Consider the following 17,242-nt stretch of genomic DNA (forward strand, 5'->3'; position numbering starts at 1 on the left):
TCTTTTGGATCATGGGGCCTTAGTGATGATTATAAACAAAAAAATCAAATCATAAGAGATGGAGACTAGATGACAATCTCCTAAAAACAAAAGAAGATATAGTGAGAAATAAAAAATAATCAAAGAATTTTTTGAGTTTAATGACACGCAAGAGATAAAAATAGAAATACTCTGGGATACATGCAAAGCAGTAATGAGGGGAAATCTCATTCAAAAACAAGCAACTAAGAACAAGCTTAAAAGGCAGGAAATACAAAACAAAAATAAGACATTAGAGAAAGCCGAAAGTAAATTAAAAAGAAACTCAAAAGACAAAAATACAAAGAATCGGATTGCAGAAATAAAAAAAAACATTTTGAAATAGAACAATGGGCAAAACAATTGAAATTTTTAAAGCAGAAAGAATTTCAAAACACAAATAAGCCAGGAAAATGGCTATCGAGAAAGCTTAGAAAGAAGAAACAATCAAACCAAATTACAAGACTTATAACCAATAATAAATCAAGTATAACAGACCAAGAAATAATAGAGGATTTCTATGAGTTCTACAAGAGCTTATATACAGAAGATTTGACCAATACCGATGACATAACAGAATATATCAGCAGACAGAAATTGGAGAAAATTACTGATCAATAGAAATATTAAACAAAGAGATAACAACAGAAGAAATACAAAGAGCAATAAAAAAACTGAAACTATCAAAAGCGCCTGGTCCAGATGGGTTCACGGCCATCTTCTATAAAACAATGAATGAAGAGGTCACCCCATACCTAAAAACCCTGATGAATAGGATTATGACAGACCGAGCTATCCCTGAAACTTGGAAAAAGGCAAATATAACATTGATACACAAGGAAAATACTGAGGAGACAAACATTAAAAACTACAGACCTATTTCACTGCTTAATTTAGATTACAAAATATTTTCCGACATACTAGGGGAGAGACTTAAAACATTTCTGGTGGATTGGATAGACGAAGACCAGGTAGGTTTCTTACCTGAGAGACATATCAAAGAAAATATAAGAAATATTTTAAATGTAATTGAATATTACGAAGCACATTATGAAAAAGAATTGGCATTAATGACGATCGACGCCGAAAAAGCGTTTGATAACGTAAATTGGAATTTTTTCAAAATATTATTTAAAGAATTAGATATTGGTTATAACTTCCAAAATGCAATCGAAGCAATCTACAATGAACAAAGTGCGACAATTTGGGTAAACGGTATTCCTTCAAAAGAAATCTCTATCAAGAGAGGTACCAGACAAGATTCCCCGCTGCGAACCCCACCTCCTCCAAGATGAACTGAACCACCTCAACTGGGCTCTCCAGGCCAATGGATACTCCACCTCAGACATCAGAAGAGCTGCAAGACCAAGAAAAAGCCACGAGAGTAAAGATGAAGATCCACCCAGAGGAAAAGTGTTCCTGCCATACATCAAGGGAACCACTGACCGCATAGGGAAGCTGATGAGGAAACACAACATACAAACAATCTACAAACCCACCACGAAAATCCAACAAATGCTACGTTCAGCAAAGGACAAGAGGGATCCTCTCACCTCTGCAGGAGTCTACCGTATACCATGCAGCTGTGGACAAGTCTACATAGGGACCACCAAACGCAGTGCCCAACACGAATCAAGGAACATGAAAGGCACTGCAGACTACTTCAACCAGAGAAGTCAGCCATAGCAGAGCACCTGATGAACCAGCCTGGACACAGCATATTATTTGAGAACACAGAAATGCTGGACCACTCCAACAACCACCATGTCAGACTACACAGAGAAGCCTTTGAAATCCACAAGCATGTGGACAATTTCAACAGAAAGGAGGAGACCATGAAAATGAACAAAATCTGGCTACCAGTATTAAAAAAACTCTAAAATTACTACAGCAAAACAGCAGAGAGGAAACAACCAGGCACATCTTAACACCTCTCAACAGAACATTTTCCCAGGCTCAGCCAAGCCTTCAGATGCTAATGAAGGTGGTCAGCTGAAACATTCACACCTAGCTTCAGCAGAGAGCTGTTTGCCCCACCCCAGTCATTCCACAGATATATAAACCCATTTTCCTATTTCCAACAGACCTCACTACCTCTGAGGATGCTTGCCATAGATGCAGGCGAAACGTCAGGAGAAATGCCTCTAGAACATGGCCCTATAGCCCAAAAAAAACCTACAAGAACCAAGAGGCAGACTGTATTGTCGAAGGCTTTAATGGCCAGAATCACTGAGTTGCTGTGAGTTTTCTGGCCTGGCTGGCCATGTTCCATAAGCATTCTCTCCTGATGTTTCGCCCACATCTATGATAGGCATCCTCACAGGTTGTGATGTTTGTTGGAAAACTAGGCAAGTAGGGTTTATATATCCGTGGAATATCCAGGGAAGGAGAAAGAACTCTTGTCTGTTTGAGGCAAGTGTGAATGTTGGCACTGGCCAGCTTGATTACCATTGAATGACCATGCAGCTTCAAAGCCTAGCTGCTTCCTGCCTGGAGGAAGTCTGGAAAACTTAGAGCAACCCAGTGATTCTGGTCATGAAAGCCTTTGACAACACAATCAGAAAAGTTTATCGTGCAGCACATTTTGTTATAGTTTTTCAATGAATATCTCAAAGAGTCTCAACCAATTCAATCTAGGTTGTGGCAGCCTAGATTGAATTGAATTGTACTACTCCAGAAAAACAAATTTCTGGAATATCACAACTTCTTTTAAAGTAAGTACTGCACAACTGAACAGGAAATCATGCTGAAAAAGGAACCAGAAAAAGGAACATTTTTTCCAATTTTGCTACAGAGTGTAATTTTTGGCATGAAGAATCAGATGTTCCTCAAACGCTAGTGTGACACCTTTACTATTACTACTACTACTATTATTATTATTATATGCTACCCACTGGCAGGAAATAAGAGAGGGACCGCTGTGATGCAAATGTCAGATTCTGTTCCTATCATTTACTACAATTTGGCCTTTTCTCTGGTTGTCTGCTCAAGAAGTAAAACACTCTTAAGGCCAAAAAAGAAAAGGTATGAAAAAAGAAGGGTATAAATATAATCTATATACATAATAATAGTGAAAAGTATATATGTGTGTATGTGGCGGATGTGTTTACTTACACAGACAGGCTCTCGCCTCCACAAAGAGCAATAATATTAAGTGCAATGCTTTATGTGTTTTTAATGTGCTTTTAATTTTAAAACTTAAACTTAATGTATTTTAACTGTTTGTTGTTCAAAGGCAACATATGTACGGCTTAAGTCCCGTTCGGGGTAGAGAAAGGTGGGATAAAAATAGAGTAAATAATAATAATAATAATAAAAACTTCCACTACACAGGAGACACCAATGGCCCTGCCTCCACTAACATCCCAGGGTCCCTAGATTTTCTGTTTACTCCACAATGGACATCCCAGTGTTTCTTACTCCCTCAATTGGTGTGGAATTTGCATGACCCTGCCCACTGCCTCTCCCTTAACCCTTTCCTATGTTGCACAGCAAGCAGAGGAATTGATCAGCAACTGAAAAGGGTTTGGGGGCCTGATTTGACAGGATGGAAGTTGTAGTTCATTGTTGGTGTGGGTCACATTTGGCACACAGCACCCCCACGACCAGGTTTGGGAGGAACTGATCTTGATTTATAGGAGTTGTAGCTCACCTGCAACCAGAGAGCACTGAATCAGCCAACGTCAGATCTGAACCAAACTTGGGACATAGACCCAACATGGCCAACTGTAAATATAGGCAGGGTTTGGAGGTGATTGCTCTTGGCATCTGGGAGTTGTAGTTTACCCAACGTCGAATCTGGACCAAACTTGGCATACAGACCCAACATGGCCAGCTGTGCATACAGGCCTGGTTTAAGGAGGATTGACTCACGATTATGGAAACTGTAGTTCACTCACATCGTTATGTATTTTCTCATGGGCGCATTCATAAAAAACAAAATCTGAGACTGGCTTTTTTCTAATAAATACTGTTACTAATTAACAAAAAGATATTACCTAACACCTCAAAACAAACTATGCCTTTCTAAAATAACTCGGGCATTGCAGAGTACCCAAGCTAGTAGTAATTATTCTTGTGGGTATTTTTCTGCATACAAAAAAACACCTTATGTTCTCGTACAATTTCATGGTTGCTACCAAGGACCTTGCCAGCTTATCTGACTCTGAGCTGGCAGTATGATGAAAAGACAAGCTAAGATTTGAATCCCTGCTCAGCTGTGAAAAGCCACTGGGAAAGTCACACACTCTCAGCCTCAGGAGGAGGTCATGTAAACCCCCGATGAATAAATCCCGCCAAGAAAATCCCCTGATAATTTTCTCCTGATAAAGTGGAAATAATACGTATACATTCCAATTCTACTTTATAAAAGTTGCTTATGATGCAACTACTTTTCTCCTTCAAACCTTTTAAAAACCACATGCTTGGATAGAAACTGCCTAAATCATCTAATACAGTGTTTCCCAAACTGCCATTTTCCAGATATTTTGGACTTCGGCTCCCAAAATCCCTGATCAGCAAAGGCTTCTGGGAGATAAAGGCCCAGAGTTTGGGAATCACAGATCTACTTGGTAAAAGCACCCTTTTGAAAGGCAATGTGGTGACTTTTTCCTGCTTGGCAACAAGGAAGAAAGGTGTATATATAGACCAAGGAGGCTCTCTAGCAATTTCCCTCCCCAGCAGCATTCAAAAAAGGAGAAAGCAAAGCAAAACATAAAATGGATAGTGTCCCTGCGAGAATGGAGCAGCAGACTAACATCCCCTTCTCCTACAACAGAGAAAAGGGCCAGAAAGAAGCCAAGCCTCTTTCCAAGGCACCCCAGCCATCAGAACACACATGACATAACACCAGTACAGGTTTTTGTCAACTCCTACAGGGTTTTACTGCACCTTGGAATGTGGCAAGGAGAAACAATAATACAGGATAAAAACAAAAGATTTCCTTCCTCTCCTCCCCATAACAAATAAAAGACCAAGGGAGAAGCAAGGGCTTCCTATTAACATAAATACAGTGGGAGGAGAAAGAAGCAAACAAGGAAGGGAGGGGGTCTAAGCAGATCCCAAAGAATAGGGTCCATAGTCTCCCCACAATCCAAGGGAAGCAGCCACTTTCCCAGCTCTCCTTTGCAAACGGATAATGCGAGTGAGTCCTTTGCCCCCTTCCTCCAGCTTCTTCCGGCATTGGGGGGGGGGAGGGTTGGAAATGAGGACGTCCCCTCTGTTGCGCAGTGTCTTTGGAAGCAGCGTGGGCGTTTTCCATTCCCAAAATAAATGGGGGATTCCTTTTCTGCCCTCTGGGGGGGTGGGGGGGAGGTATGCCAGCTTGTGGAGACAGCAATATGTGTCCCCTTCTTCTGGTGGACCCCTCTGTACCAGGGACATCCTTCCAGTCTCCATTCTTTGGTCAGAAGGCACTGTGCTCATTCCAAAACATGAATCCTCTACCCTTCCCTTCAGCCATATTATCAGGGGCAGCTTTCCCTTACTAGGAATGAAAACAGCCCTGGCTATGCCAGTGAGAGATCCTTTAACCTCCACAAAACATGGTGGAGGTCCACTTTTCTGTCTTCTGGAGGGGTGGGATGCCCTATGAGGATACTAACACAAGTGGGATGGTAAGATGTAACCCCCTTTCTCACTAAAATCTAGGAAGAGAGGCCTCCCTTGCACTTAGGTCTCCTTTTCCTGACCTCAAAATATCACCACATGTCCTCTATCCTTCTTTTATTGCATTGGCTTGGAGGGGTGATTTCCATTGTTTGTGATAGAGATGGCCCTACTGTGTCAACAAGGGGTCCTTTCTCCTCCCAAAACTTTGTGGGGGGCTCCTTTCCTGTCTCCTGGAGGTAGAGTGACGCATCAGGATGCTAACATGAGCGGGATGGCAATATGTGATCCTTTTTTTCTCCAAAATGTAGCGGGGGGGGGGGGGGGGGGGCTTGCATTTAGGGCAGCCTTCCCAAGCAGGAAGTACCTCTTCTTAACCCCAAAATATCAACATGAGTACTCTACCCCTCTTTCCACCAGCCATATCCCTCCTTTTATTGCATCAGGGGCTGCTTTCCATTGTTTGAGATGGAAATGGTCCTGATTGTAGCAACAAGGGGTCCTTCCTCCTCCCCAAAACATGGTGGAGGGGTCCTTTCCTGTCCTCTGGAGAGGTGGGGATTCCTATGAGAATGCTATCATGAGGTGACAGCCAGATGTGTCCCATTTTCTCCTCCAAATATATACTGCAATGCAGTAAGGGCCTCTTCTTGACCCCAAAAACATCAACATTAGTCCTCTAAGCTCCATTTCCCCCTTTTTATTACATGGGGGCTGCTTTCCCTCATTAGGGATGAATACAGCCCTCACTGTGCCAACAAGGGGTACTTCCTTCTCCCCGAAACATGGTGGGGGGGTTCTTTTCTGTTGTGTCCTATGAGGAAGCTAATGAGGAGGCAAAATGTAACCCCTTTTCTCCCCAAACTCTAATGAGGGGCTCCCTTGCACTTAGGTCCTTTTTCCTGACCCCAAAACATCACAATTACTCCTCTATCCCACCCCCCACCTCCTTTGATAGTTTTGGGGGCTGCTTTCCATTGTTTGGGATGGAGATGGCCCAGACCGGTCCTGCCTCCTCCCCAAAACATTGTGCGGGGGGGGGGGCTCCTTTTCTGTCCTCTGGAGGGGTGAGGTGTCCTATGAGGATGTTAACACAAGAGGGGTGGTAAGATGTGGCCCTCCCCCCCCCCCAAAAAAAAATGTAGCGAGGGGGAGCTTGCATTTAGGGCTGCCTTCCCAAGCTGAAAAGGACTCTTCTTGACCCCCAAACATCACCGAGTTCCCCCTCCCTTTTATTGCATTGGGGCCTCCTTTTCCTTGTTAGGGATGGACATGGCGCTCACTCTGCCAACGAGGAGAGCGGGAGGCTCTTTGGGTGTTGATCCGTGAGTCTGGAGTGTTCCCTTCAGCCTTCCCCGCCGGGCCGGGGGGCAGGAAGAGGCAAGGTGGCTGTGGCCCAGCAAAGGGGGGGGGGGGTCCCTTGGTCCGGCCAGGTCGGGTGCGCAGGCTCAGTAGGCCGAGACGGGGTGGCTCTGGGACGCCGTCTGCTGCCGGGGGAGGAGCTGGCAGCCGGAGTTGACGTGGCTGAACACCTTCTGCTTGAGCTGCGCCACCTGCTGACGGAGGAGGCTGGCGGTGGATTCCAGCTCGGTGTTCTGGCTCTTGAGGCTCTTCACTTTCTCCTCCAGGCGCGAGATGCGCTCCAGCTTCCTCCGCCGGCACTTGGAGGCCGCAATGCGGTTCCGAAGCCGCTTCCGCTCGGCCTTGATGCGCTCCTGGGTGTCCATGTCGATGGGAGAGAGCGGGGGACTGTCCGGGGAGAGCGGGAGCGCGGCGGCGCCTCCCCCGCCGAAGCTGGCCGCTTCCGGCACGATCTGGAGCTCGTCCTTCAGCGGGGCCGGAAAGGGCGGGCCTTCAAAGGCTCCGAAGGGGCTCAAGTTCGCGTAGACCGGCGCCTGCTCCGGATTGGACGACGCTGACGAGGAGGCGATGCCCGGTTGTTGCTGTTGCCCCTGGTATTGTAAATGCCCCAAGGCCTTCACGAAGCCCGCCGCGAACTCCTGCTCCTCTGTCGCTTTGGGAAAAGGAAACTCCGAGGCACTTCCGGTCGCGCCGCCGCCACTTCCGCTCTCGCCCCCTGTCGGCGTGGTGGTGACTAACCCGTTGGATTGGATGATCAAGCGCTCCAGCTCCAGCGAGGCCAACTTCAGCAGGCCCAAATTCGAGGAAGAGAGCAGTGACGGGTCTGCTTCCGCTTCCCGGGTTGTTGACGGACGAATTCCCTCTGTGTTTTTCGGCCCTACAATATGATTGTTCTCCGCTTTGTCCCCTTGCCCCTCCTCGTGGTAGATCTCCATCACCATCTCCTTCCTTCCCTGCTTCCTGCCTGACCGCTTCCGCTTGTCGAATGAGCTCACCCGCCTCACGCTCTCCCCCTTTTTATAACCTCCGCCACGCCCGCTATGAGCTCACCGCGCACGCCTCTCATTGGCTAGGGGTGACGTCTCGCGGCTGCTCGCTTTTCATAAAGGGGCGGGGTTAAAGGGACACGCCCCCCTCCTCAACACTTTGCTTCTTTGCCCTACTGGAAGCAGGCACTTCCCGTTGCCAAGGTGACGCGCTGCGTAAAGGGCGGCAAACAGCGTGCGGCCTCTCGGGACAATGTCATAGGGGCGGGGGTTGCCTCCTCTGTCCATGTTGAACTGAGAAGGGGTTTAACTATATATATATGTATGCATGTATGTGTGTGTATATAATATTGTATATTATATATAATGTATATAATATATATTTAGTATTGTGTATATATATATATATATATATATATATATATATATAATTTATTTGTTTATTTATTTATTTATATACTGCTTTTTTCAGCCCTCAGGCGACTCAAAGCGGTGAACAATAAAGATACTTATTAGGGCTTCCCCTCTTTTTCCACAAAACCGTTACTTTTAATATAAATGTCACTCGATTTATCTAAACTATATTGGCTCAAAGCCAAAACTTTCCTGATTCTTAATACCAAATAATCAGCCTTCCCCTGTAGTTCTTTACTACAGGATACCTCACTGGTTTTCCACACACAACAGAACCAGCCACTTCTGCAGTTCACCGACCACAGACTGACTGCTTTAAAATGGCTGCTCTGCCAAGTGGCAGTTGGCTCCGTCCCTATCTCCATAGCAAATCAGCTCAAAGTGAGCTAAGCTGGCTACCATCCCCCAATATTATGCAATACTATATACTTACCCTTACAAATACTTATCTATTAGGGCTGGGCGGTTTCGTTTCGTTAATTCGTAATTCGTTAAAAATTCGTTATTTTTTTTTTATAACGAAGCGATAACGAACCATTCTGGAGCAACTTAAAAACCAAACGAATTTTTAAATTCGTTTCGTGAATGCTTCGGATTTGTTATGTATTCGTTTCATTATTGGTTTGAGGTCGTTTCGTTATTATTTCCGCATGTCTGGGGCAAGTTTTATAGTTGTTTTTTGTTTAATTAGTAAAAAAAAAAATTATAATATCACACCAACAGTCAACAACAGAGGGAGAGGGAAGCTTCAGAAGTTCCCCCTGTCCCATTTGGAGGTTTTTAGCGTATTGCGCGGTCGCGTCCGCGCAATACGCTATTGAATCGATTCGTTATTGTTTCGTATTTGTTTCGTTAATGTTTCGTTTTTTTTTTTACATTTACGAAATTTTGTAAATATCGAACTTTTTAAAAGAAAAATTTCGGAATTCTTTTAAATATCAAAACACAAAAACCCCCAAAAAACGAATCGATTTTAGAAACAATTTTTTCCGTTGTTACCCAGGCCTATTATCTATAACAATACATAACTGTAGATAAAAATTTACACTTCATCACACCCATAAGGATTATTTTTTACTTTTCTACAGGCCAGAATAGTCAAAAATAAATTTGGTGGTATATTATTATTATTATTATTATTATTATTATTATTAACTTTATTTGTACCCCGCTAGCATCTCCCGAAGGACTTGATGCGGCTTACACGGGCCGAAGCCTCAAAACACAATACAATAGAAAAACATAACACAACAATAAACAAAGCAAATCAAAACAATTAAGCAAAATAACAACAATGACAATACATCAAATACATCAAGACTCTATTAAAACTGGTTCGGCCGGCGCAATGGGGTACAGGGTTAAAAGTGCTGAGATGGCAGGAGGAACGTAGGATTAAAAGTGCAGTGTGCAGCAACATTGGTTGTGCTAAAGTGCTTCTAGGACTTGGGATGGGGGATTCCTAACCTGCGAAGGCACATCGGAACAGCCAAGTTTTTAGGTTCCTTCTGAAAACTGCTAGAGTAGGGGCCTGACGAAGCTCTTTTGGAAGGGCATTCCAAAGTCGGGGGGCCGCCACAGAGAAAGCCCTGTCCCGTGTCCCCACCAAGCGCGCTTGCGACATAGGTGGGATCACGAGCAGGGCCTCCCCAGATGACCGGAGTATAAACATATCATACATCAATATACAAACCACAATTGATTGGACATCATGTGACATTACTTTCAAGGCATCCTAGAAAGTGAGTCTGCGACAACATTGTTTTTACCTTTTACGTGTTGGATATCAAAAGAATAATCCTGTAACAATAAACTCCACCATAAAAGTTTGTTGGTGGTGCTCTTTGTGTTGTCTAACCACTTTAATGGGGCATTAAATGCATTCTTTTTCCTGACCCTGGGGAGCCATAGGCATTTGCAGAGCAACTCCCCAATCTGAGTTTGCTGTTTCTGGGATAACTCCTCATCAATTTTTACCTGATCAATACTACTATAAGCTTTCCTGTTTCCCTCCCAAAAGGAAAACATCCCTGTCTCTTGCCTGGTTACAACCATGTATACATTAGGAGTTCTTTTTTACACATGGTTTCAACATATTTACATGCACCAGTCTTTCAATATTAGTCTGTTCATCGAAGATCATGTAATTGACACTGCTGGGGTTCTTTGTCACCTTCCATGGACCTGTCCAGTCTAATTGAAGCTTGTTAGACTTCGCTGGTGTGAGATACAGGACCTCATCCCCTATGTTGAAACTTCGTCACCATAATGATAGGTCATAGTGCGAGTTTTGTTTCTGCTGGACTGTTTATTTTTATTTATTTATTTTATTACTGCGCTTGTCTACCGCTGTTTCTCAGCCTACATTGGCGACTCAACGCGGTTTACAACACTACAATAATCAACAGTATTCAGTATAAAAAGCATAAAAACACATACACAATACACAGTATTGGGCCACCAATAACAAACCAATGCATCTCTTAACTAAAAACGCAATCCAAATTCATCGTCTGTGATTACCAGTCCTTGATCATCAGATTCGTTGCACCGAATTAACCGAAAGCTTGTTCGAACATCCATGTCTTTAGTTTTTTTCGAAATACTATCAGCGAGGGGGCTGACCTTACCTCTATGGGGAGGGCGTTCCAAAGCCGAGGGGCCACCACAGAAAAGGCTCTGTCTCTCGTCCCCGCCAGTCGCACCTGTGAAGCAGGCGGGATAGAGAGCAGGGCCTCCCCAGAAGATCTTAGGGTCCTGGTGGGCTGAAGGCCAACGCCAGCACTTTGAATTGGGCCCGGTAGCAGGCCAATGCCAGCACTTTGAATTGGGCCCGGTAGCAAATCGGCAGCCAGTGGAGCTGGTACAGCAGGGGAGTTGTATGCTCCCTGCGCCCTGCTCCTGTTAGTAACATGGTTGCCGCCCGTTGGACTAATTGGAGCTTCCGAGCCGTCTTCAAAGGCAATCCCACGTAGAGAGCGTTGCAGTAGTCAAGATGGGATGTAACCAGAGCGTGGACTACCGTGGCCAAGTCAGACTTCCCAAGGTACGGTCGCAGTTGGCGCACAAGTTTTAATTGTGCGAATGCTCCCCTGGTCACCGCCGAAACCTGGGGATCCAGGCTCAGCGATGAGTCCAGGATCACACCCAAACTGCGAAGCTGCGTCTTCAGGGGGAGTGCGACCCCGTCTAACACAGGCTGTAACCCTATACCCTGTTCGGCCTTGCGACTAACCAGGAGTACCTCTGTCTTGTCTGGATTCAATTTCAATTTGTTCGCCCCCATCCAGACCGTCACAGCGGCCAAGCACTGGTTCAGGACCTCGACAGCCTCCTTAGTAGCGGGTGGGAAGGAGTGACAGAGTTGGACATCATCTGCGTACAGATGACATCACACTCTGAAACTCCGGATGATCTCGCCCAGCGGCTTCATGTAGATGTTAAACAACATGGGAGACATTATTGAACCCTGAGGAACCCCACAAGACAAAGGCTGTGGGGTAGAACAGGAGTCTCCCAGTAACACCTTCTGAGATCGACCCTCAAGGAATGAGCGGAGCCACTGCAAAACAGTACCTCCAAGATCCATCCCCGCGAGGCGTCCCAGAAGGATACCGTGGTCGACGGTATCGAAGGCCGCTGAGAGGTCGAGCAGCACCAACAGGGACACACTCCCCCTGTCGAGCTCTCGACGCAGATCATCCACTAAGGCGACCAAGGCTGTCTCGGTACCATGCCCCGGCCTAAAGCCAGACTGTGCCGGATCCAGATAATCCGTGTCTACCAAGAATGCCTGGAGTTGTGAGGCCACCACACGTTCCATGACTTTGCCCAAGAAGGGGAGATTGGAGACAGGCCGAAAGTTGACGAATTGAGTGGGGTCCAGTGATGGTTTCTTCAACAGCGGTTTTATCACAGCTTGTTTTAAGCTGGCTGGAATTTTGCCCTCCCGAAGGGAGGCATTAACCACCACCTTCACCCACTCGGCCAATCCCCCTCTGGCCTCCTCCTGTTGCTATGAAGTCACAGGTCCTGAAGTCACAGGTCTGCAGTTTGGGTGTCCTCCTGGACTCATCACTTACGCTTGAAGTGCAGCCGTTGGCGGTGGCCGGGAGGGCTTTTGCACAACTGAGACTCGTGCGCCAACTGCGACCGTACCTCATGAAGGCTGATCTGGCCAGGGTGGTCCATGCCTTGGTCACTTCCAGATTGGACTACTATAATGCGCTCTATGTGGGACTGCCCTTGAAAACGACCCAGAAATTCCAACTGGTCCAACGGGCGGCGGCCAGGTTGTTAACTGGTGCTCCTGACAGAGAGAGGGCAACCCTCATGTGCTGGTACAGCTGTACCAGGAGCTCCAATTCTGTTTGCTCTGCATTAAATGTTTGTTTGCAATCCCAGGCATGGGATTTTGCAGCAAGGTGGCTTCCTGTTATAGTTTGCAATCATAGGGCAAGCCACCTGTCAATTATCGTTAGGTTCCCTGGTCCCGCCCCTTTTTGAGTTTTGGAGGGAATAGGAGCTTTTTGAGTCAGTTCTCACAGAGAAGACTTTCGCACACGACATAAAATGAAGAGCTCCTGTAGAAAGCTTCATCTTCTACGGCTTGGCCGGGGAGATATACAGCTTGGCCGGGGAGATATACAGCCTACAGCCTACAGCTTGGCCGGGGAAAAGGCCCCACAGCTTGGCTGTGGATTTTACAGCCTTACAGCTCCTTTGCTGAGGGACTTCAGCCAGCCATCACAGCAACCTGAATTCCCCTGGAAGTCTACAAAGCTTTGCTTGGTAAGGGTCACTTGCGGAAGCCAGGCGCAGTTGGTACCGGGTGCTGGGGCTCCACGCCAACAGAGGCAAGTACAGACTGCGCAGATTGGAAGTTAAGGATTTCCCCATTAGTTATTATATAGTTATGAAGATAGTGCCTGTTCCCAGTGAACAAGATTGTAAGAGCCTATAGACTGTTAAGACAGGAGAGCAATAACGAAACCATCATTTACTCCAACATCATCAAGACAGAAGCCCCTGAACATATCATTACAAGAAAGAGAAACTTTCAGTTTCACATCATGTGTGAAATGAGTGCAAACACCATTGTAGAAACAATGTTTGTTGCCCAAAATTCTGTTGACATTACTGAAAAACATCATGGCCATTATGAAATGACTCTTAGATGTTATGAGTCACCATCTTACTCCCATCAAGTTTATGGCTTTCCCTATTATGTTTAAATTAATCAGGTGTTATACTTTGAAGTTATTCTCGACAATTCTGATCCAAACCTAATCCTGTTTTTAGACACGTGCAAAGCCTCTCCATATGCTCATGACTTCGAAAATTTGACCTATCCCTTAATTGAACATGGATGTGTACAAGATTCTTCCTCCAAAAATCTGCATTCACCAAACAACAATGCAGCTCGCTTTGAGTTCAATGTCTTCAAGTTAGTGCAATCTGGTAATGGAACATAGGAATGGAACAATGGACGACGAACCTGGACTACGCTTGGATGATGAGAAGATTGGGTACGGTTGTTTTTTGTAATAATTGTGCATTGTAATTGCTTATTGGTAATTTATGGATAATGTGTTAAGTCAATTGTTATATGTTGTATGGAACCACTGCTGTTTCTACTGTTTTTACTGTTTGTGAACCGCTGTGAGTCGCCTTCGGGCTTGAGATACAGCGGTATATAAGCAAAGTAAATAAATAAATAAATAAATAATAAGAAAGCTTTAAAGTACCTGTTTGTTTTTAATCAATAATGAACTTTGATGGACTTACTTTAAGCCTCTACAGAACTTTGTTTTGGGGAGGTCCATGGGCCTTTCATCTGAGGCAGCCCCGGCGTCCCGTTAGGCACACAGAATTTATGTCCTGTCTACAGTCATATGTGCTACGCAGAATCAATTTGTTGCACAGTAGCAATGTCCAACATGCCCAGAAACCCAATGCCAAAGACACAGACCAGTCAGAAGAAATAAAACAGTAGAACTTTACTCTTGGTTGTAGAGTTGAAAATAAAACAGCTTGGCACACTTACATAGTCTCTGTAAGTAATACAGAATAAATCTTCTGTGTCATAAATCACAGAGTATAACAAAATAAAACATGGTTACTTCACCATAACATGAGCTTCTTGCATCTGCTCTCCAGCAAATCAAACAGCAAACTGCTGCTAACCATCTGCAAAAGCCTAAAAACTGTTACATTCAAAAGGCGTGGCCTAGCCTTGCTGAGCTGAGCTATTCTGCAGCTGCAGTTAATCATTAACACTTTTGCAAGGCTTTTCTGCAAATTTTCTTTAACACACACACACTGGACTTACAACAATATACCGTAATAATATGCACAGGCCCAGCGTGCGGCAGTACACCTCCTGTTTAAGGAGCTCCATTGGCTGCTGTTCATTTTCCACTCCCAATTCAAGTTGCAGGTGCTTACCTACAAAGCCCTAAATGGTTTGGGACCTGCCTACCTGTGTGACCGCATCTCTGTAAACGAACCCACACGATCTCTCTGATCATCTGGAGAGGCCCTGCTCACGATCCCACCTGCGTCGCAGGCGCATTTGGTGGGGACGAGGGACAGGGCCTTCTTTGTGGTGGCCCCCCGACTCTGGAACTCTCTCCACAAGGACATCAGACAAGACCCAACGTTGGCAGTCTTTAGGAAGAGCTTGAAGACATGGCTGTTCCAGTGTGCCTTCCCAGAATAGGAATCTCCTAGCATCATGTCCCAAATGCACTTTATTAGAGATTTAAGATCGGCTGCACACCACACTTATCTCCAAAAACTTACCCATTTCACCTGTCAGGTCCAGCATTTTTAAAAATTTTATTCATTACATTTGGCCCGACCTCAGTTTTAAATGCATCATGGTGTTATTGTCTAATATTTATTGCTATTGTTTTAATGTTTATTGTTTTGCTTTATGAGTTATTTATTATTGTATTGCTATGCTGTTGTTGTATTGATGTGTTGGGCCTTGGCCTCTTGTAAGCCGCACCGAGTCCTTCGGGAGATATTAGCGGTATGTGGTATAAATAAAGGATAATAATAACAACAACAACAACAACAACAACAATATGTTTAATGGGGGAGGCCAGTACAGTTATGACCCTGGCCTTACTTGTCCTGATATGTATATACATATATTTAATATTGTGTGTGTGTGTGTGTGTGTGTGTGTGTGTGTGTGGCCACTGTTAGTCCATCAAGTTTCGGAATGTTTCACTTATCCAAGGCTTTTTTTGTGGATTTCAAAGTTATTATAACTACAAGAGTTACCTCCTTGAATTTTTCCCGGGTTATTAGAAGAAGGCATTGTTTGTTTTGAGATATTAGGTAATATCACTGAGGTTTGGTCCAGATCCATCATTGGCTGGACTCAGTGCTCTCTAGATAAGGGTGGACTACAATTCTCAGATTCCCAGGGCAATCACTCACAAACCCTGACAGTATTCGCAGTTGGCTATGTTGGGTCGGTGTGACAAGTTTGGTCCAGATCTGTTGTCATCTTGATTCAGGGCTCTCTGGATAAGTGTGAACTACAACTCCAAGATTCGAGGTCAATCACTCCTAAACCAGGCCTGTATGCACAGTTGGTTGGGTTCCGTACTTTCTGGATGCAGGTGAAGGGATTTTCTTAGTGCGTCTGAAGATAGTTTGTAGGGTCGCTGTGAAGGAGGGATGCCACCAAATCTGTGAGAAAGCCGGGCAATGATCAGTATCAGCTTAAGAGTTGGTTTTTAAAGAGACTATTAATTACAGAAGGATTTATTCATTTGATAGCGTAGCGTTTACTGTCCCTGGTTTGGTTTTACTTCTTATGCAGGCTGTTTGGCTTAGAAGTAAAGGTAACAGAGGCAAGGTTTGTAAAAAAAAAAAAACAGTAACAAGTTTCAATGTTTCTTCACAAGAGGCACAAACTTAGTTGGTTACATTGGTAAGATTTCATTAATAACTTTAAGTACAGACTTTAAGAGATTTCCTCAAGCAAATGTATCTTTCCTGGACCACTGTTCTAATAAAACAAATAAGCAAAAAGGCTTATTTAACAGAACTGGCTCCCAGCCAAACTTTGATTCTTAACCAAGAATCAGTCACCCCCTGTAGCTTTATAACTACCGGATCCTTTCCTGTAACCCTTTTGGTCACAAATTAGTTTCCTGAATCTCCACCCAGAGATTTCAGTCTTTTCTGTAGCTCACTGACTTACAGACTCTTCCCTGTTCCTCCCACTAGAAAAATCAGTCCTTTCTGCAACTCTAATGGTCACAGACTAGTTCCCTGAATCTCCCACCAGAGATTTCAGTTCTATGTATTATCGAAGGCTTTCATGGCCGGAATCACTCAGTTCTTGTGGGTTTTTTCGGGCTATATGGCCATGTTCTAGAGGCATTTCTCCTGACGTTTCGCCTGCATCTATGGCAAGCTTCCTCAGAGGTGAGGTCTGCTGGAGCTGGGAAAAAAGGGGTTTATATATCTGTGGAATGACCAGGGTGAGACAAAAGGCTTTTGTAAGTTGGGCTGGGTGTGAATCTTTCAACTGACCACCTTGATTAGCATACAATGGGCTGTGCTCGGTGTGACAAGTTTGGTCCAGATCTGTTGTCATCTTGATTCAGGGCTCTCTGGATAAGTGCTCCAGGCACAGTCAGCCCATTGTATGCTAATCAAGGTGGTCAGTTGAAAGATTCACACCCAGCCCAACTTACAAAAGCCTTTTGTCTCACCCTGGTCATTCCACAGATATATAAACCTCTTTTTTCCCAGCTCCAGCAGACCTCACCTCTGAGGAAGCTTGCCATAGATGCAGGCGAAACGTCAGGAGAAATGCCTCTAGAACA

General features: G+C 44.8%; 1 protein-coding gene across 1 annotated transcript; it reads right to left on the reverse strand.

Annotated features, from left to right (window-relative positions):
- Nucleotides 1-4,876: 4,876 nt before the first annotated feature.
- Nucleotides 4,877-7,990, reverse strand: LOC137095227 (transcription factor JunD-like). The gene has a single exon (XM_067461652.1). It carries the CDS (start codon nucleotides 7,926-7,928, stop codon nucleotides 7,074-7,076), a length of 855 nt encoding a protein of 284 aa, XP_067317753.1. The 5' UTR covers nucleotides 7,929-7,990; the 3' UTR covers nucleotides 4,877-7,073.
- Between the last annotated feature and the right edge of the window lie 9,252 nt (nucleotides 7,991-17,242).

This window comes from Anolis sagrei, chromosome Y (assembly GCF_037176765.1).
Source record: "Anolis sagrei isolate rAnoSag1 chromosome Y, rAnoSag1.mat, whole genome shotgun sequence".
Lineage (NCBI taxonomy): Eukaryota > Metazoa > Chordata > Lepidosauria > Squamata > Dactyloidae > Anolis > Anolis sagrei.

Excerpts from the sequence above, each read along its gene's own strand:
- LOC137095227 (XM_067461652.1), bottom strand. The coding sequence starts at position 7,928 with ATGGTGATGGAGATCTACCACGAGGAGGGGCAAGGGGACAAAGCGGAG.